This window comes from Macrobrachium nipponense, chromosome 1, assembly GCF_015104395.2.
Source record: "Macrobrachium nipponense isolate FS-2020 chromosome 1, ASM1510439v2, whole genome shotgun sequence".
Classification (NCBI taxonomy): Eukaryota; Metazoa; Arthropoda; class Malacostraca; order Decapoda; family Palaemonidae; genus Macrobrachium; species Macrobrachium nipponense.
Genome location: NC_087200.1, coordinates 58,277,561 through 58,299,421, shown reverse-complemented (window position 1 = coordinate 58,299,421; position 21,861 = coordinate 58,277,561). Strand labels below are relative to the sequence as shown.

Here is a 21,861-nt window from a genome sequence, read left to right as displayed (position 1 = left end):
TATCATGTTATGGCGCCATAACAGGCCGAGTTTTGGTTATTGGCGCCACAAGATGCCAATAATAGAGTTATGCATACATACATACATACATACATATATAAATTATATCTTATATATATCATATATATATATCATATATATATATATATATATTGTATGCAGGTATTAATATATGTATTATGTGTATATGTGAATGTGACGATTGATCTAACAAAGCTCTGCAAGCTCTCATGCATGTACAAAACACTTACCTGGATCATAATGACTGGTCCTCCATTAGCATATAACAATGGTTTGATCTTAGGAAACAGCGCATTGACATACCAGTCGTCCACTTCCTTTACATAGGCTGTGATGGATTTGAAGATCATTTAGACACAGTGTCTGTATATACAGATTACATTTATCCATATCATATATACCTCAGTATACTACACATATTTACAGGCAGAACCCCGGTTATCAGTGGAGTTTCCACTCACGGCAAGGTGTTGATAAGCGAAAACTGCCATAAACAGAAACTTGCCAATTTATGGCACTTATGATACAACTGGTTAATGGTGTCTCTTTTAGATTTTTTATGGTGCCATAATCCTATTATCAGCATTTTATGGCACCGGCAACTGCAACTCGGCCCGTAATGGTGGCATAAATTGCCAATTTTATATCGCTAGACAAGCGCCATAAAACCAGATTGCCATTAACCGAGACCTCTGATAACTGGGGATTACCTGTACTAATCTTCTTGCATTTTAATACATGGGACTTGTTCCTTATGAATAGGATTCATCTACGGAATAATATGTAATAATAATGATAATGATAATAATAATAATACATAAACATATAATATATTTTCATGAGCACACTAGCTGACTCCTAATGTCTTAAAAAAAGACATTTGCAGGCAGTAATATGTGTTATAAAACATTTACTTTGAATCTTAATCTGTGCTTCTTTAAACTATCTTTACTTTTATTGATATTATCATTATTACTTCAGAAGGAAATGTTTATACTTTTGGTTAAAATTAGTTTACCTTTCATCTTTAATACAGATCATATATGGAAGACTATATATGGAAGACTATAATCTATTCCAACATTCGAATGGTCAAGACATTCAAGTAATTAATGTTACAAAAAAATTTCAACCAAATTATTTTTGAGATACACCAATGAACCTATGATTTGACATGGCAAAGACGATTACAACTCATCGGCAAAGTCATAGATCTAAATAGCTTGACCCCATTAATATCATTATCATTGTAATCAACAAAAATAAGTTTAAAAGATTTTGTCCCATGTCCCTTTAGCAGCTCCTATGCCATGGGTAAATAAATGCAAAATAATCATAACCTTAGCAGACAGGGGCTAATTCTATACATCATTTGTTTGTTCTTTAGTGTCATATCTTCATTTCACCAGCCATGCGATTTTCGTTAGAAGTAACTGAACATATGCAAATAGAAGTTCTGCTGATATTATTTAAAAAAGGGGATCTTTTAAGTATAAACAATTTAACTGACACTTCTGAAGGTGGCTCTCTACCAAAAGACGATAAATCCATATAAAAAAAATGGCAGTTTTGGACTGAGCCACAGCAAATTGGATCCATGAATAATGGTGATTTTGTCACTTACTTGGGTCACTGCTTCGTAGCTTCATGTCTTTATTCTTCCTCAGCAGCCAGTAAGGTAGTCCTCCCTATTCAAAGGGGAAATGGTAAAGTGAACCTCACAATGAAAAACACTTTCAGGAAGAGTAAATGGTTACTCTAAAAATATGAGTTTTAGATTTATTTTGGCAGAGGTGATACTATTTTTAATTTGCTTCCCAGAAGCACAACTGCCTTCGTATAGCCATCTGTATGCGAACAGAAGCATGTCCTTAAGATGACGTGCTTGTATAAACAAACTCAAAGACTTACCATATCCCTTTCAGCATCTATAAAAGGTCCCGGACGCAGAATCACGAGGAGATCTTCTTCCTGGGCAGTTCTGATGAACGTTTCTAGGTCCAAAATGCCGTGGAAATCATAAACATCTGGCTCAGGCTCGTGGCTTGCCCACTCAATGTACCTACAGTGAAGATGCAGTGTGCATTCTGTAACCATTCAAACTTTACTTTCAAGGTGATAGGACACTAGTCTTTAAAGATGTGTTTTAGTATTCATTAATGCTCTGCCATAGCATTACTGATTATAAATCCTGATCCACATCAACATTAGACAAACCATCGTTTGACAAGTGGAATTTCTTTTATTGCCACAGACCATAAAAATAAATCTAACCAGCCATATAGAACCATCCCTTTTTTTGGAAGGAAAACATTAAATGAGTCCATTACAAATCCAGCCTAAATTTGAGTTAACTGATTTGACCATTCTCTCTGCTCTTAGCAAAAATAAGATATAGATAATTTAACATGAAAATATACAAGAAAATATATCCTTGAGTATATTGGCTAAAAAAATAAAGCTCTGTCCATACTAGCGGGCAAGCCTGACAGGCAAACACTGTTTTCATGAACCATTCCACTATACTGACTGACCAAGTATGGAGCCAGAATATAAACAGTTGGAAGTCCCTGCTAGGCATGCCTGCTAGTGTGGACAAACCTAAGTGTACAATGAATTTCCAATATGAAAAAAAACTAGTAGCCATGAGAGAGAAAGAAAGAATAGTAGAAATGATCAATTCTAAAAAAACTAATATTTCATTTTTTTGGGAAATATTGTGCTTTGAAAACAACTGTTATCACTAATGTAAATGATGTAAGTAGTATTTGGCATTTGCAAATCTGGGGATGTTAGACAGGTAAGTTATCATTCTTTGATGACCCCTACTGGCACAGAAGCTTTGCTCGGTCCAAAGCGGGATTCTAGAGCTTTGTTTGAGCTCCCACTTTTGGGACATGTCCAGTCTATTTTGAAGCATATTAATGACCTGATTTCAGATAGGGATAGCTCACTTCGATCCAGTAGCTCATCTAGGTTCCTCTCTCCTCCTCTCCTGCATCATAGGAAATATTACACCAATGTTGTACAGCTGATACCACGCCACCTTAATCCTGATGTGATCTTTCTTAAGCCTGGACTAACTCTGGAACAAGTAAGGTCTGGGTGTCTGTTAGTTTCCTCCCAGGAGGCCTCTGCTATGGAGTCTACTGTTTTCTCCGTCTTCCAGACTGTCTTGGTTAGACTTAAGGTCTACTGCAGTAGCCAAGATAGCTTTGTGCCGCTCCATACGTTGGTCTGTTAGCTCTACTGCCTTTCTCAGACTCCTGCAGTCTGGGACTAAGGCCATTTCTTATCTAGTCCACCTCAGCAGTACTCTGTAGGGTAACCTTCTCCTGGCTAGAAGGGATGCGGCCTTATCGAAGGTAGCAGGCACAGCAGATTTGGAGTCATTATCAGCTCTTCATAATGGGGACCTCCTAGTATTGCAGTTTCTCTTCCCAAGAATACAGTTAGAGGATGCGATCAACCATATGTAGGCTGATACCAAATATAGACTGGTCCAGCAGGCAGTATCAATGTCGGAGGCTCGTTCTCGTCCTCCTCCTCCACCTCAATGGCAAGCTAGACAGTCTCCCGCCAGGAAGCAAACTAAGTGTCCGTCTTCTGTGAGGACATCTCAGCTTCTACAGCTTCTGGATCCAGACAATAACAATGCCCCTTTTGGTCTTGCCCCTGCAAGCCAGGTAGGCGCACCAGAGGCAGGGGTTGGGGGATGCATGGCAGTCCATTGGGCCAGATGGCGATTGCATGGAGCAGAGGAGTGGGTAGTAAATGTCCTTTGGGTTGGATATCTCCTACCTTTCGACTTTCCTGCCCCTCTCTCAGGCAAACCCCTCCTCCACCTGACTTACGCTCAGAGTTCTCCGAAGTTCCTAACTCTTCGAGGTGAAATTTTGAAGATGATAAACAAGGCACCACAGTGGAGGGAGTACACCATCCTTCACCAGTGTTTTACAGTCTTGTTTTCCTGGTTCCAAAAGCCACAGGCAATTGGAGGCCAGTGATAGATCTTTCCTAACTGAACCTATTCATCAGGAAGATGAGGTTCGGGATGGAGATGCTCCGGATGGTTCTGGCAGCAGTGAGGGAGAACGACTTTATGCTGTCAATAGACTTGTAGGAAGTGTACTTCCAGAACCTAATTCACCCTTTGTCCAGGAAGTTCCCCAGATGGTTCTGGCAGCAGTGAGGGAGAACGACTTTATGCTGTCAATAGACTTGTAGGATGTGTACTTCCAGATCCTAATTCACCCTTTATCCAGGAAGTTCCTTTGCTTCAGCCTCGGAGAGCAGATCTTCCAGTTCAAGGTCCTTCACTTTGGCTTGAGTACAGCCCCACAGGGTCTTTCCCCAAGTCTCAAAGTGAGCTTATGCTCAAGGGATTCGTCTACTGAGATACGTCGATGAGTGGCTGCTCTTAGCAAGTTCCAGAGAAAGGCTACATCAAGACAGGGATCAACTACCCCAGTTTTGCAAGAGCCTGGGTATTGTGGTAAATCTGGAGAAGTCCAGTCTGGCCTCCAGCCAGAGGATTCTGTATCTGGGTATGTCCATAGATACAGTAGCGTTGAGGGTTTTCCCATTGGACCAGAAGTTACAGAAGCTCAAGATGGTGGCACAGTCCTTCCTGTCACAAGCCAGACAACCAGCTCACCAGTAGCAGGTTCTGCTAGGTATCTTGACATCCCTAGAAAAGCAGGTCCTTCACAGTCAACTCTGCCTACGTTCTCTTCCATGGAGGTTGAAAGAGTTCTGGTCCCTGGCGGGCAATTCCTTTCAACAGCAAGTACTACTTTCAGATAAGGTGAGAAGAGACGTGCATTGGTGGTTGGACATTCAGTTGCTCTGATGTCGGACAACACCACAGTAGTAGCCTATGTCAGCAAACAGGGAGGGCTATTGTCTCACCAACTTCACTTGTTGACAGTAGAGATACAACAGTGGGCGGTCGACAACTCAGCGGAGCTCATACCCAGATACATTATGGCAGGATCACAAGCTTAAAATAACAAGCGGGTAAATCGCCCCCACATAAACCTAATCTCCAGCTGCCAAACCCACCCTCAGTCACACTTTCCTCTTTACACTACAGAATACAAGCAGGACAATTGACCTAAACCTACACACAGAAAAAAAAACACATGTACTTACCAACCTCCAGATACTCCAGGCTATGCTGTGCTGTCCGCTGCTCGAGGTCACTGAGACACTAACAACCACAAGCCAAAAACCAAGAACCATAACCCCACAACTCAACAACCAAGGACCACAACCCAACAACAACATGACACCCGAGGACTACAACCTCACCACTCAACAACACAACAACAAACAAGGAACACAACAACAAACAAGGAACACAACCACAACCCAACAACACAGCAAACAACAAGGAACTCAACCACAACTCAACAACACAGCAAACAACAAGGAACTCAACCACAACTCAAGACCACTGCACAAACAATTACTAACACATAAAAAACATCAACACAAAAAAGGCACCACACACCCACTAACAACACCAAACTTAACAATAACTAACAACAAATCAACAAAACACAACTCAAACGAATTTCAATGTCTTCACTATACTGCTGCAAACACTACTGTCTATCACCAGCTCTCACCAAAGACTGCCAAAAGACCAACTCAAAACACAGAACTCTAAACTCCAACAGCACCAGCAGACAACCCAGAACCCACCAACAGCCAATTCAATTGTTGGTAACCATTGCCAACCCCAACCAATTAACCAATCCCCCCCCCCCCCCTCCTGCTGCTCCTCTCTTCCACACCACACACGACACCACACACACAGACGTTGTCAAAATGGGAAAACTCCATTAATTCCTCCATATTTTTTTTTTTTATTTCCTCCCCCGTTACATTTGACAACGTCTCCTTACACTCACAAGCAGCCTTCCGCAAAACTCACGGATGCTCGGACGCAGGCCCCCCTGGATCTTGTTTGAGGGCCCTCATTCACACTCTCAGTTACACCACCATCAACTTCTCCCAGACTACTTCCAGTTAGACTACCATCACCATCTCCTTCACTACCATCCTCCCAAATCCCATTCACTATCTCATCTACCCCTTCTAACTCTTGTCCAAATATCTATCGTAACTCTGCCATCAAATCACTTACCTCATTTACACTCCTGCCAAACTCCTGAAGAAACTCATTCATACTGCCAACTACATCCTTACCACCTGATTCCCTCCCTGGTGAAACTTCACTAAACCCTGACAATTCAAACTCACACACGCTATATGTATTATTCCTCCTCTCAAAGTCATTCGTATTACATGCCTTATCCATCATTTTTACCCTAACATTAACCCCTCTATCATGCAGCTCACATTTCTCCGTTTCATTCCCTTTCCTTACCTTCTTCCGCTTTCTTCCATACTCAACCAACACCAACTGCCGATCTTCCAGACCCATTTGCTCACAGACACTCGGCTCATTTATTCACCCTCAACCACTCACTCATCGCATTCTCCTGAACATACTGTCGCATACTAGAGGACCCACCCAACTGAATCCCCTTTTCACTTAGTTTCCCAAATTCCCAGCCTGACTCATCCTCTTTCGCCTACATACACTCACCACATGACCTTCCATTCCACATTCAACACATTTTGCTCGCTCTTCTTTACACATCCTAGCATAATGGCCATTCTTCCCACAGTTGCCGCAAACCACGTTCATACGGGTACCCCAACATCCACTAGCTATGTGCCCTACATGTCCACACCTATAACATTTAATATCCCTATCTTTCTTACACTCTTTCACTAAATGCCCTGTTTGCCCACACCCGAAGCAAGCTCCTAACGCCCACTGACATTCATTCTTCCTGTGTCCTGGCTTACCACATCTGTAACACTGCTGCTCTCGCTCACAACTAACTGACCCTACTCTTCCAACACTTGCACTCCTATCTCTTTTAGGGCTAACTACATTCATGTTACTTGCCCTAACACTCCTATCTACCACTTGCTCTGCCATTCGCCTTGGTCCTTCCAAAACTGCCTCCCTATAACTTTTAAACTCTGGTACAACCTCAGCTACTTCAGTCCTGACACTAACACACCTACTCTCTTTCATACACCTATTTAGCTCGTAATCCTCTACTATTTCTAAAGTGTTGTTCCACGTCAACCTTTCATTCGTCCACTGCATTTTCTCCTTACGTTTCAGATTTATAAACTCATATACACTCTCTGGTACAGTTGCCAACAACTTTCACACAAACTCCTTACACTCATTTATCCCGTTGTCCCCAAACTTTTTCCTGGCTAAAGTTTCTAACCTACAGACATACATTGACAACGACTCACCAACATTCATTCTTGCCTCTTCAAAATCTTGCTTTCTCCTATATCTAACGCTACTCTTTATCCTCTTTGCCTGTTCTACAATCCTAGCTTTCACACTCTCATATGGCACATTCCCTACACTCATTACCCCATACATACTCAACAAAAATCCCATCAAAAAGCTACCTAACTCTCTTGCCCAGACTCTCTTGTTATCCCCTTACTTTGCCTCACAATACTTCTCATATTCCTTAAATAAGTCCCCTATGTCCCTACTACCATACTCCTCATATTGTGCACACCAAAGACTGCCAAAAGACCAACTCAAAACACAAAACTCTAAACTCCAACAGCACCAGCAGACAACCCAGAACCCACCAACAGCCAATTCAATCGTTAACCATCCAACCACCAATTACCAATTACCCCCCTCCCACCCCTCCTTTTCTCTCTCTCTCTCTCTCTCTCACACACACACACACACACAGACGTTGTCAAATGGAACTCCATAACTCCTCCATAACATTCCGGGTAAGAGGAATGTAGTGGCTGACAAACTAAGCCGACAGAACCAAATCCTTGGCAAGGACATCAGGACATTGCAAACAGGCTATGTCTTTGGGGAAGGCCCATGTTAGATCTCTTCACAATTCACTTCAACAGGAAGTTGGAGGTCTACATGTCGGTAGGCCCAGATCCTTTGGAGCTAGCAGAGGACACCCTTCAACATCATTGGGACAATCTCGAAGTTTACTCCTTCCCTCTGTTTTGCCTGATCCATCAAGTCCTTAGTGGCTCCCCTGTGGCCTCAAGCAGAGTATTTCCCAGACCTTCTGTGTGTGCTTTCAAAAGTACTGAGGGAAATTCCCTCATGGTGCCACCCTCTTTGCCAACCTTATGTGGAGAGGTTCCACCAATCAGTAGTCTCTCTTCACAGCTGGAGACTATGAAGTATCTCCTGCAAACGAGAGGATTTTCTAGCACAGCAGTGGGCCACATGTCCAGCTATCTCAGGAAGACTTCATCAGCAGTTTATCAGGGCAAGTGGGTAGTCTACTGTGATTGGTGTCGTCAAAGGGGTTTCTCTCCACTCAGAACCTCTGTTCAGAGTATAGCGGACTTCTTCATCTTCCTCAGGGCTGAGAAAGACCTGTCTGTTTTGGCTGTTACAAGGTTACAAGGCTGCATCAGGGTTAGTTTTATGCCTAAAGGGCATAGACATTGCATCGCTTCATCCTGGGAGATTTCTTTGTTGTTTAAGAATTTCACCACCAAACCTCCGACTTGGGATCTATCCTTTTCCCCGGAAGTCTCACTCGAGCTCCATTTGAGCCCTTACGTCAGTCGTCAGACAGGAATCTGACTCTGAAAACAGTTTTCCTGTTGGCCTTGGTTTCCTTGAAAAGAGTTGAACTCCTTGGCCTGGGTTCTGATGTGAAATACACAAGGGCTTGGGAGTCTGTAGCCTTCAAATTTATCCCAGAATTCGTGGCCAAAACATAGAATCCCTCGATGAATGATGACAGGTTTGCCTCATTCTCAGTTCCCTCACTGAGTGACTCTGTGGTCGGTGACCTGCAGGAACTATGGCTTCGTCCAGTCAGGGCTCTGCGCTGCTATCTGAAAAGGACTCGTCACTTTAGACCTAGGTGTTGAAGACTTTTTGTCAGTATGGGCCGCATAAGAAAGGAAGTTTCCAAGAACACAATTTCCTTCTGGCTATGTGAAGTGATTACTCAAGCATATTCCTGGCTCCCTAGTTCTGTTACAGAGACTGTACACCCTAGGGCGCAAGACATCAGTGGCTTAAGTCCCTCTCTGGCTTTCAAGAAGAGCATGTTGTTCATAGAATTTTGAATGCGGTTCTTGGCTATGTCAAACCATGTTCACTTCCTTTTATCTGAAGGATATTGCCCACAGGTCCTTGAACACAGTTTTCCTTTGGCCCTGTGGTGGCTGCCCAACAGGTTGTGTAGCTCATCTAGCCCCTGAGAGACCAATTTGTATCTTACCCAAGATGTTTATGTGTGAAGAGAGAATGAGTGAGTTGGTTGGTCTCTTTATTTCTCTTTTTTCTTCTTTCAGGCAGGTCAAAGACTAGACACATCATATGCTGGAACTGGTCTGATACAAGTGAGTCTGGTAGTCATACTGGTGATAGTTATTTGCTATGTTCCTATACAACAGACAAATCTACTTCTCAGTACCATGTGCTCCTCCCTCTAGCAAGGGAGTGGTGACAAATCCTTGTGGCTTGAAAGGTTTGTTACGGGAACAAAGTTATCCTTATCTTCCACGAGTGCAATGAATCTGGCCATACCACATTGTACTGAACCCCACAGACTGAGTATTTGGGTATTCATCTACCTATTCTCTCAGGCTATGACCTCCTCCTTTAGAACTCGTCCTTCTAAGAAGGATGGTTGGGTGGGCTTACAAGGTACTTCTACCACTCTCCAAGCATAAGTCTATTGTATTGTTAAGACTGAAGGTTTGTTCTGCATATAAACAAATGACATATTTTTAATCAATTTGCATTTTTCATAGCTTACAAACCCTAAGTCTTAACGTTATACTGCCCTCCTCTACCCACCCCTCTTGTGAACTGGGTTGGGAGAAAGACTGATGTGTCACAAGGTCCCAAACTTGACCAGTGACCAGCTTCCACCTCATATACGTATGTGTGGGTTGCCAGATGCCTCAGATTCCTTGCTTTACAATCTTTGATTATTTTTAACCGGTTTCCAGCTGGCACTAGAAGATTATCCTATTGTTAAGACCTCAGGTTTTTAAGCTATGAAAAATGCAAATTGATTAAAGATTTGCCAGTTTTTACTTTCAGTTTCTTTACAGAAAATAATCAATCATTTAATATTAGAAGTCTTGAAGGGACGAATAAAACCAAGACACCCTCTCTTTCCTAAATCTGTTCTTTTATTATCCAAATCCTCACTATTATGTTTTCTTCATTATCATTATTACGAGTTTGTTGGCACGTTATGAGTGCTTGAACCCTGTACTGCTGTCTCCCCTACCTACCCCACCCTGGACGGACAAACTGGTTTGCAGGAGGAGGGTGGATGTTTCCCCTACCTACCCCACCCTGGACGGACAAACTGGTTTGCAGGAGGAGGGTGGATGTTTCCCCTACCTACCCGCCCACGAACATTGGCAGACATACAGGTTTGCAGGGGATGGGTGGCTGTGACATGTCTCCCCTACTGTCACCCGTGGAAGGACAAACAAGATCCATTCAGATTTTACAAAGGCTAACTAGGACACAGCAAATGACCCATATGACCAGTAGATTGCTGGTCACATGTAGTGTTTATCTCTTCAAAAAACATTGTTCTTTTCCTTCTCCCTAACTGTTTTGAGAAAAGACCCAGTAGAAAGTTCATGCCGACAGTACACCTCACTGTAAGCATCAATAAAGAGTTTTTGCAGCGTCCCTTACCCCCCTAGTTGTATTCACTTTTCTGGCCTTTTACTTTACCTCCTTCCCTGCTACCTTTCTTTGGTCTAGCTATCCAGCACCTCAAGTTCTTTTGTATTTCATTCCTTTTATCTTCTGGATTTCTTTGTCCTTTTTTTCAACCTCTCCAACGTCCTCTTTTAACATCTGAAGTGCTAAAGGACAGCCTTAATTTTCATAAATGCAAATCAAGGAAATAGACCCGAAGTACTTATGAAGTGCACCTGCAGGAAGTTAAGAAATTTGAAGACTGCAACAACAGAGGGACTTACGTCTGAACTGCATTGAAACCAGCCATTCGTAACTTCCTCAGGCGGTCCCGCCATTCGGACGGCACCGTGCGGAAGTAATGCATCGACCCAGAGATGTATCTGAACGGTTTTCCATCCTTCAAGAATTGGTCATTCTCGTAATCGATGGCAAAGCTACAGGTGTCATTCTCGGGTACCTGGAATTCAAATAATAAATGGAATAAGTCTCTCTCTCAGAACATTTATCTTTCACCTGTTGAACCAAGGACACAATGAACACCTACTGTTGTGGCGGGATCACAAGCAGAGCAAAGCAAGCACCAAGATCTCCCCACATTTACTTTATCGAACATGGCTGACATGTAGTTCCCCCAGCCACACTACTTTCCCCTTTATGTTACTAATTACGCAGGACAATTGGCTTAACGAGACACAGAACACACAAACACACGTACTCACCTTAGACTTGAGACACTCGGGGCGAGACGCTGTGCCTTCTGCTGGATACAGTTGTCATGACACAACAACTGCTGAATTCAATTACACCAAAGACTTGAAAAGCACCAAACCAACAGAAACTCAAAAAAAAAAAAAAAAAAAAACAATAACATAACAATCCTACGCAAACAATACCAAAAACTTCGAAAACCCCATAACCAATCATACAAACAACTCAGAAACACAACAATCACTGCACAAACCACCAACATCAAAACAACTCGACAAACCAATATACAACAAAGCCGCCAAACTATGTCTCAACAAACTACTTACAAACATCAAAACACAAAATCAAATACAACACTCTTTAGCTCAACAACAACCAGATAGAAACATGTACAACAACTATTCAATATCAAAATCAATCAAATCACACAACAACAACTGACCATCAATAGACTCTGCCTTATCTCTATCCTCTACGACTTCTCATCACAGACTAACTCACTGACTACCCAGCAACCGCACCAGCAGACAACCCAAAACGATCGCCCAACAAGCAAACCATCATTAACTATCCATCCACCACTTACGCTCTTTCTCTCTTTCTCTCAATAGCTCGCTCACTCACACCATTCAGAAAAACATACGCACTTATATACTACCATACAACAACACCAAACATGAAACAGACATATCAAACACACAAAAACATTTAAACTCTTAATTATTCCTGACAACTACAAACAACTCAATGATGCTCTCACTCACTCTCTCGCTCTCTCTCTCTCACGCAACCCTCAAAGACATTGTCAAATGTAACTACCATATCACTCCTCCATACTGTCAAATGGCTTTACATGCACCAACACAGAAGGCTCATCAGCAGTTCATTGAGCACTCTGGGTATACTCCAACTGCGATTCCCCTGCCCTACTCGATTTTTTTTTTTTTTTTTTTTTTTTTTTTTTTTGCACATAAGAACTCTTTGTTCCCCTCCTTGATCCTGTGGTAGGGGTGTAAGAATACTACAACCAAATGTCCTGCATGTCATAAAAGGTGACTAAAAGGACAGCTGCTGCCTTGCAGTGGTACTTTTTAGTAAAAGGCTAGGCCCACCACCAATAACTGTGGAAACTGCTGCCTTGCAGTCGTACTTTTGAGTAAAAGGCTAGGCCCACTGCCAATAACTGTGGTTGATGACAGCAAGGGCATGCAGTCGTAAAAACCCCCTTTGCCAAACAATAAACCATACCTGATGATGCCTTTGACAGAAGGCACATCAGGCAAGCGACCCCTTAATGTCTGGATAACGGTGAAGAAGAACTCTTTGTTCCACTCCGTTTCCCACTGCCTATCCAGCACGTTTTATATCTTCCTCACTTGTTTTTCTCCAATTACGAACAACACGTTTTGCCAATCGATTGTCGCCCATTCTTTTCACATTACCAGAACATTAAAAAAGAAAAAAAAAAACTAATGCATCTTTCTTCTTTGCAGACCTCCCTAGCACTTCCGTACCTCTACATTTCTGACAATTGTAATCTTTACTCAACACATTAAAAAATTATAATCTCAATAGCTTTAGTAGTTTTTGTTTCCTCTCTATTCAACATCTACATTTCACTTCTATATAGGAGCATTTGTGTAACAATCACCACGCCCATTCCTACTTGGGCTTCAGTATACAGCATTCCCCCGAATTTGCAGGGGATGCATACAAGACTCTACTGCGAATAGGTAGAATCCGTGAATAGTTGGAACCCTTATAAAAATGCCTAAAAATGCCTATTTTGTTTCTTAAAATTCAAGAAAAACTCGCTAAAAATATTTATACCTGGTATTTTAATAGTTTTATCACAAAAATTTCATTTTATGATAAAATTGATAATAAAAATGTCTTTTGTGGATATTTCTCATAGGAAAATATCGTGAATGGGCAAATTTTCCACGAATAATAGGGGTGTATGTTCCAGAGAGAAATCTGCGAAAACGTGAGTCTGCGAATATGGGGTTTCACTACTCAGCTCTTTTTCCCCTAAGCTTTTTCCTAGAGTCAACTCAATTTTCTCTCATTCTACCATCATTCGCTCACACATCTATGCTTGTGCTATGCCATCCATATAATCTTACAATGCCTCACCTTCATGGTTTCCACTGACGCTCATACTCTTGCTCACATTCATTTTCACCTTTCTTCTCTTACAGTCACTGTCACACTCTCTCGCTAGCTTTTGTAGTTTCTCTAGCCTATTTCTGGTTAACACTGCGTAATACGAAAACATCACTTGCCACTCATAACCCATTTCCTTAAACTACAACATTGTACCTTTATCTAATTTCCTTTCTATGACTTTTAAACTTACAACACACATCAAGAATTTAGATAGAATAATCTTGGCCTTGTCTCATGCCTTCTTTTGTATGAAGTAAGTCACTCTTATCATACAAAGTCTAGCAACAAGAAAAAAATGTGCCAAAGTTCCTTCGGCTCAATCGAGTTTTCTGTACAGCATATAATACTGTACGAAACTCTCAATGGGCTGCAGTACGAAACTCTCAGCTACAACCAGACAATGTTCAGTTGCTCCCTAGATCCAGCCAAGTGAAGATGTGTCAGCAGCTGGCACCTCTGGAGGTGTCAGATTCATGACCCATGGCTAACCTTAACCTTAAATAAAAATCAAAACTACTGAGGATAGATGGCAGCAAATTAGTGTGTTTGATGAGTGGAGGGTGGGTGACCAGAGAGTAGACAGAAAAACTTCGGACAGACAGGCAAATAGCCATCTCAATAGTTTCATTTGACAGAAAACTTAAAATGTTAATCACCCTCAGTACATTATTCTCGGTACCATACATCTGCAACACCTACCACACTATAGACTTCAACAATTTTGACATAAGCATGTTCTAGGTTTATGGATGCCACATTGAGCAGTCCACCTATATTGCAGAAATTCTCAAACTACTTTTCCACAATGAACACGAAACTCACATACGCTCCTCTTTGTCTAATCTCGCATTGCCTTTACTTATTAATTCCTTTAGACCTTCCCTGAAATACTTAATGATGTTTACCTCTATAATTCGTACAGTCACCCCTTGAACTATTATTCTTCTCAACCATCATGCGTTACATACTTTGCAGACACTGATCAGTAACTAAATTGTAATCCCATAAATCGTGGTGTCTTTCCATTTTTAAACTGCTGAACTGTCTGCCTTATATTCTCAGCAATCACTTCCATAGCTTTCCTCATATTCACGAATTCGTCATTATTAATATCTTTCATTCTTCTTACTCAAACAAAGCCTCTAAACATTCAATCTTCTCAGACACTAGTTCTCTATCTACATCTCTTATTCTCGGATCCATTTGCTCAGCACCTTTCCTCTCTGCATTTACTTCCCTTATCAGCAAATCCCTTGTCTTCCTTAATAGCTCGGATGTTATCTATGAATTTTCATTACACACCATATTTCTTTTGCTTACTTTGTCCTTGACTAGATTATCCACCATTTTTTTGAACAGCAATTATTTAGAGCCCTCTTACCCCTCCCTATGCCCATAAATGCTCTAATTATGTTCACTGCTGTTTCTGGAACATCATCTTGCATTGACATATTACTCCTCTTGTACGCCTTCTACTTCAGTGCCTTTAACCTTAAACCACACCCCACCAATTCTCTCTTTTTAAATATGCTACTATCACTTGCTTTAATAATATTTCTGGCCACATTTCCAAGCTTCGCCAAACAATTATTACCTCTATTGATTTTCACTTCTAATTCAACAAGAATCTGATCAAGTATTCCTCCAGTTACTACACACCATTGCAACCATCATTGTTGTCTCTCGTATACTTTGAAATAATACAGAATTTTATAAAACCCTTTCCTCACTATTCTGTTCTTCTTCAATATATACATGAATACATATATGCGTACTACATAAAATTGAATATAGGAGTTCTAATTATGGTCATGGTAACAGCACCTTTCTATGTAACTCTCTTTGGGTGTAAGTTAATGTATTCCCGGGGTATTACAGTGACTTTTTTTTTTATATAATTTTCATGTATAAAAGATGTCATGTGTAAAATTAGTGATACGCACATACACGCGCGCGCGCGCGTATGTAGCCACTTCATCATGACAGGCGGCTTTGTCGAGAAAAAAAAAAAAAAGAGGAATCTTCTTTCATTGCTTCTAGTTTTACCCTGATTGCTCTAGTTACAGAACATGCTCGAGAGATATGTCATGGAAAACTTTAGACCAATTTGAACGACATTACGATATTACAAATTTCTAAAATCATTAAGATCATTCACTAAGTTTGTTTTTCACTTAGTAATACGTAGTTTGAACATTCGAGTTCTAGGTGCAATGTGCAACGTTCCCGCTTAAATGTTATATCTCATTTCTTTAAGAAAAAAAAAGAAAAAAGACACGCACACATGAGAAACCCACACCTGATTTAAAACGCTTATCGGTAGATCTGCAAAGTTTGGTCAAATTCTGAAGGCATTCTTGCTGATAAGAATCTGCTGATCTCATATTCACTTGGACATGTGGCATGTAACCGAGAGACGGGTGCAGACTAGAGGGACAAAGGGACAGTGTCAGCAACTTTTTAGTTTCCTGTAAAAGAAAACTATTGCGATGGCTGTGTCTGTCCACTCTCAGATCCTAAAACGTACTGAGGCCAGAGGGCTGCAAATTGGTATGTTGATCATACACCGTCAAATCATCAAACATACCAAACTTCAGACCTCTAGCCTCAGCAGTTTTTATTTAATTTAAGGTTCAAGTTTGCCATGTTCGTGCGTTTGGCCACCCGGCCGTGGCTGAGAGTTTAATACAGCATCATTACATTGCACAGAAAACTCGATTGCGCCAAAGAAACTTCTCCGGATTTTGTACTTGTTATAATCATCATGCTGGTCCATATAAGACTAAAGTATACAGAATACCCTTTGAATACTGCTGTTAAAAAAGGAAGACAATGAAAAAAGTGTTCCTTGAGCCATTACCGAGATGTATCCTTACCAATAACACTATTAACGTCTCTACTACTACTTTCCTGTTTCGTACTTATGTCCAACTTTTCCTTTGTCTTCAGTGCCGCTCTAAGAAACCTGATATTAGTAACTCCACCTGCTAAGAATTTTCTTTGTTCTTCCTTCTTCCCTTTGGAAGCTACTTTTATCTATGTTGATGAGAGACCGCGTTTCTCTCCCTTTCTTCCGTATGTTCCATATGAACAGTTGAATTAATTACAGGTGTGAGACATGAACAATACAGTGCATATTTTAACGAAAAATTGTCACCTAGCAAGAAGATTTTTTGACCACTGAGCGACCAGACAAATACCCAAAATTGGCAGGAATTATTAAGAAATTTTAATAAATTTCTTTATTATTGAAACACTTATTGCCCTATCATTCAACCTATCATTAAAACAGGTGTAATAAATCCACTTTATGAGGAAAATGGTTGCTATGGTTGGCTATCAGTCTTTTTGTGGCAGATTTTGGAAATGAATTTTGAAAATCTACAGTTGTAATTTTTATAATGGAAATGTGTTTGTTGCCTTTAAATCCCACTAAAAGTTTTGGCTATCGGGGTTCTACCCCGGACCCCGCAGAAGGAGCGCTGACCCCAGACCCTTAGCTCTGTCTGACGCCTACGGCACTCAGCAATAGTACTGCACCTAGTATTCCTCTAATTACAAATCATAATATCCATCTGGTCGCCTTGTGCAATTTCCTTAAAATGTGCATTGGAACAATAAGGGTTAATAACTTCACCACATTTTGGCCCTTCAGAAACAGTAAGAAACTTAATGTGTGCCATAAATTGATTGCCTCTTTCCAAGGGAATGAGTGCTTATGCACAAATGACGGCAGCATCCGAAACTCCGCCAAGGGCTACCTTCTCCAATATGACCGCCGTCAGATATAGCATGTGCTACTGATCTTTAAAAATACATTGGGGTCGTTCATAATCACAAGAAGATGCCTGTGCCCGTTCAAGAAGCCTCCATGTGGTCACTTCTTACCCGGCCCGCCCTGGCCTCCAGATCGTCATTAGTGTTCTCCCACAATACCTCGTCCTATTTTTTTTTCTTAGTGCATGGAGAATATTGTCAGGGTATGGAATGAACTATTTCCAAAAATAACAATTCTTTAGCGTTAGTGATCTGTATGTCTCTTAACCGAGGTTATTAGGTAGTTTGGCTTTCTCTCACCTCCACCCCTCTTTATACAGCATAATTCCCACGTACAGAAAACTTTTCTATTAAAGGGACTTATTCATTAGCTTCCTTGAACAAGTTGGTAAGAAACGAACTCCATAACCCAATGAAGAGAATGGCTTTGCCAGTTTTTTTTTTTTCATGCATTTCAATAGATGGTAAGTTGAAGTATATCAAAATAAATTCAGGGATTTTCTACTTCAGTTTCCGGGTAAGTCTGGACTTTATCATTTTTAGAGTGAGATTTTTTTTTTTTTACGGAGTTGGATCCGGCAACCAACAAGGAGTCTTGGCTGCCCTGGAATTCATGCGCTTATACAGACCTTAGTAATGAATCAGTTATCACTTCGGCTATCAATGCAATGTTAGAATCATAATATTCTTTCGTATTTCTAAAGAAAATAAGATGTTACCACAAAGAAATTATGTAAACATATCGCCTACCTTCAAGCTGTCTCCACCTAGAATTTGCAAAAGCAGAACAACAGTGCATACTTCAGTTATCAGCATCATTGTAACTCGTCTTTGCCAGAGACCATCTGCAGAAAGAAACATGCATAAGAAATTTCTTCATCTATAACATTAATTACTAAGTAAACCTCCGTGCAAATTACTGTTTCAAGGAAATGACGGGTTGTGATCTATAGGTAAGCATGGACAAGCAGAGCCCTAGAGACACACTTAGGAATGGGTCTTCGCCTATGGTCAAGTGCTCTGAGGCCTTTGTGGAACTTTTATGTACAGAAAGAACCAGCAGCTCTCGGAGACAGGCGTCTAAACTCAAAGACTTACCCGGCTGCAGATGAGCTCAATGTTCGTGTTGGGAAGCAGTTCTAAATTTTCAGTACCCTATCGTAAACACAACTGCTTCTTTCCCACGACACTTACTTTTCCTTTATCTTTTCAGTATTATTCTCGTGAATAATTCATTGATGCTACAACAATAGAGGGGATAAAGAAAATAACTTTGCTTAAATCTTTATGTACGAACAAATTATCTGACTGAAGGAAATGGCAATGCTGTTTTTATGTGGCTACGTTCGCATGAGTATTTTCATAAGACTTCAAATAAGAGTTTTTGCAATTCATTGTAACCTTTTGGAGGCAAAGCGCAGATGGCTATAAAGCACCAAGACACCACCATTGATTTAAGAAGTTATATAGAATGTTAACATTGATCCAAATGAAGAGATGAATCTGAACATTCTAAAGATTTGAAATCAATAATGTGGTCTTTTGATACTAATTTCATGTCTGATTTAGTTTTCTTTGCTCTTTAATAACCCTTCTCTCTATAAGCAAATACAGATGTCTGAGAGTCAATCCTAAGTTTTTATTCTGCTTTATTCATTAATACTGATGGGTTACCCACCCATCTACCTCGTGGGGTTACCTTTGATTAAATTAGTATAGTTCAATGTACCTCCGTCAACCTCATTTGGCTGATTGCATTTTTTTTCAAATGATAATATTAATTTATCTGGAATAAACCCCTTCAAATAGGCAGCATTTTATAAAATTCTGTTGCTAACTGAACAAACTGGATCACGCTGTAAATGTGGATTTATTGTCACTTTAGGTCAAACTGTGAACGAATTTTGAGATATTTGCAAGAAACAAAAACTTGTCAAATTTTATTCACAATAGACTCGTCTTGGATTTATCGCAATAGCAATGGGCTTTTTTCTGACATTGTGTACATGCTTTAGTAATATTTGAGTTCTGTGAAATGGGTTTGTTTACAAGTTTGTTATGAATTCGAAAGATTGGTCTTAAATCTGGCTTCCTCTTGCTTAAATACTTTTGTTATTGCAATAAAGTACAGTTTTAAGAATTTATTGAACACAGCCATTTAAAATTAATCAAATTTACCGTTAGATTTTACTTTTAAACTTAAAATATGGCCATGCAATATATTACTAAAAAAACATAAAGGCAAAAGTCCTTAGATACTTCTCGAATAATTTCGTAATGAAACCCTGTATTACCTCGAAGTAGTAACCATTGCATTCTATGAATTTAGGCTAACTGCATGAAATATGTTCAGGTAAGGATGTGGAACACCATAGAATTATAGAGTATTTTGTGAGGATATGTAAAATTAAACAATAATTGCGGACTAACCCAGTACTTACATGGCGTGTTTTTGATGTGCCGCTCTTGCAATGCACGAGCTCTCTTGTCACCGGTAGGCAACGGCCTCTCTACTTCAGTATGCCTATAATTATAGAAGTGTTGCTCTAATAGCATTAAATAGGCGACGTGGAGGGTAGTATGCAGGGCTGGGAGTCAGGGATATTCAATGTTACTTGAGAGGTCCAAGTCAGGGCATGGCACTGTGATAGGTTAGGATGGTAAGGTTTGATTAGGGTAAAATCCCAAATGGCCACCTGGCAGCCACCCATACCGCAGCGCTACCACCTTCCAGAAAATCGGAATTTATAGCGGCAATTTGTGACTTGGCAGAAAAAACTTGCCTACTTCAAGAGGAAAGTAAAAAACTTGCCTACTTCAAGAGGAAAGTAAAAAACTTGCCTACTTCAAGAGGAAAATAGAGGTCTCGAGGTGTTGCTTCAACGGACGCTGGCTCTTGACTAATGTCTATCCTGGGTTACAGGACGTGTTAAAGTACTTTTCCGGGAAGGTGGTCGCGCTACAGTAGAGGCCGGCTGTTAGGGGGAAACATCGCAGTGGATCCATCATCATCGGTTGGATCAGCCGTATTCACTCAGTATTTAATTGGTGAAATGGGGTAAACAGCTGCATGGACTGGCCCAACACACCGACGGTCACGGATGGCCACCCTCTGAAAAAGTACTTAAAACGCGTCCTGACACCGGAGATGTTCATAAGTTGCGACTTGTTGGTGGTGAGAGACGCAGCTAAAGACCTCTACTCTCCTTTCAAAATAGGCTAAGTATTTTCTCCAAAGTTAGAAATTAAGGCCAAATTTAAAGCTTTAAACAGAGGGTAGTGTTAGTGAAAAGGGTGGCCAATGCAGTGCAAATTTCACCAAAACACTTTCGAAATTTTTACTTATGCTTAAATAACTTAGAAGATTGACGCCATCTCGATGTTTGCGGAGTCACTTGTGTCAACAAACTTCCCATTTCCTGTGATAAATCCGCACACCACTTGTATCCATAGATGCTGGGGCACTTTCATCACAGCAGTCGGAACACGGTCCCTGGCCACGACGTTTTTAAGGAAACTACTGTTTTGGTAGAAGAAGACGACGAAGCGTGCACTAGATAATTATTTAAATATATAGTAAAACATCAATTTGTTCCGATACGTAATACAAACCCTTGGTCCTTTACAATAGGAAGGTAACCAGTGGCAGCTGGAACGGTCGTAAGCTTCGAACAAGGGAGTTCGGTAGTTAACTGCCTGTCCGACAGTGCACGCGCCGCGCGACTGGGAGGTGAAGAATCACTTTTGCTTTCGGGCGTGTTGGTGGAGGACGTGTTCGTCATCACTCTCTGCCCGCTTCATCGTCGTATGCTTTGGTTGTGTTTTTCTTCAACTTGGTTTGTCTGTGTAGTGAAAGTTAACTGTAAGTATGTGTGACTTTCTTTATTACATTGAATTTATGATGGAATCTCGTGAATTGGAGCTGTCCCCGCGCCCCCCCCATCAGCCACAGAGTTTGCCCTGGTGTGGAGGGCTGTAAGTGCGGGGTATTTCGCTCCTTTCCCGAGGTCAATCCCCATGTTTATTGTGCTCGGTGCCGGGGGCATGAATGCTCTCGGACCGAGCCCTGCAATGTGTGTGTATTAATTGGTCGGAGGTGCAGTGGGTGCTGTACGAGGGTAGGAGGAAGAAGCGTAAGCCTGCCAAGGAGTTGTCGGAAAGCTCTCCAGCGACTCCTTTGGTCACAGACATGTCGTCTTCCTTCCTGCCCCCGGCTCAGCTCCCGCGTATGGCTCCTTTCCCTTTGGGGGGGGTTTCTCGGTCCTTCTCTTCGCCCGATCTGTCAAGCGTAGAGGAGGGGGCGAGATACCCCGACGTGCAACTGTATTCGGGGTCTTCCGTTCGCTTGGGATGGGGCTCCCTCCCCCCCCCCCCCCCCCCCCCCCCCC

At 41.2% G+C, this 21,861-nt stretch overlaps 2 protein-coding genes across 4 annotated transcripts in view; one reads left to right on the top strand and one right to left on the bottom strand.

Annotated features, from left to right (window-relative positions):
* LOC135219328 (beta-galactosidase-like) overlaps positions 1–18,593 on the bottom strand; it is a 36,658-nt gene extending 18,065 nt beyond the window's left edge. Inside the window, exons 1-6 of one of the 3 annotated variants that reach the window (XM_064255994.1) lie at positions 18,572–18,593; positions 18,224–18,318; positions 11,101–11,276; positions 1,933–2,083; positions 1,646–1,709; positions 252–349 (exon numbers count right to left, since the gene is read on the bottom strand). In XM_064255994.1, the coding sequence (XP_064112064.1) occupies positions 252–349; positions 1,646–1,709; positions 1,933–2,083; positions 11,101–11,276; positions 18,224–18,292 (558 nt within the window). In that variant the 5' untranslated portion in view covers positions 18,293–18,318; positions 18,572–18,593. Of the gene's footprint in view, positions 1–251; positions 350–1,645; positions 1,710–1,932; positions 2,084–11,100; positions 11,277–18,223; positions 18,319–18,460 lie in introns of all 3 variants that reach the window. The other 2 variants (XM_064255993.1, XM_064255995.1) reach the window with 2 other exon arrangements.
* Positions 18,594–19,896: 1,303 nt separating this feature from the next.
* LOC135218795 (translation initiation factor IF-2, mitochondrial-like) overlaps positions 19,897–21,861 on the top strand; it is a 290,814-nt gene continuing 288,849 nt past the window's right edge. The window contains exon 1 of the mRNA XM_064255245.1: positions 19,897–19,967. Within this exon, the coding sequence (XP_064111315.1) occupies positions 19,945–19,967 (23 nt within the window). The 5' untranslated portion in view covers positions 19,897–19,944. The remainder of the gene's footprint in view (positions 19,968–21,861) is intronic.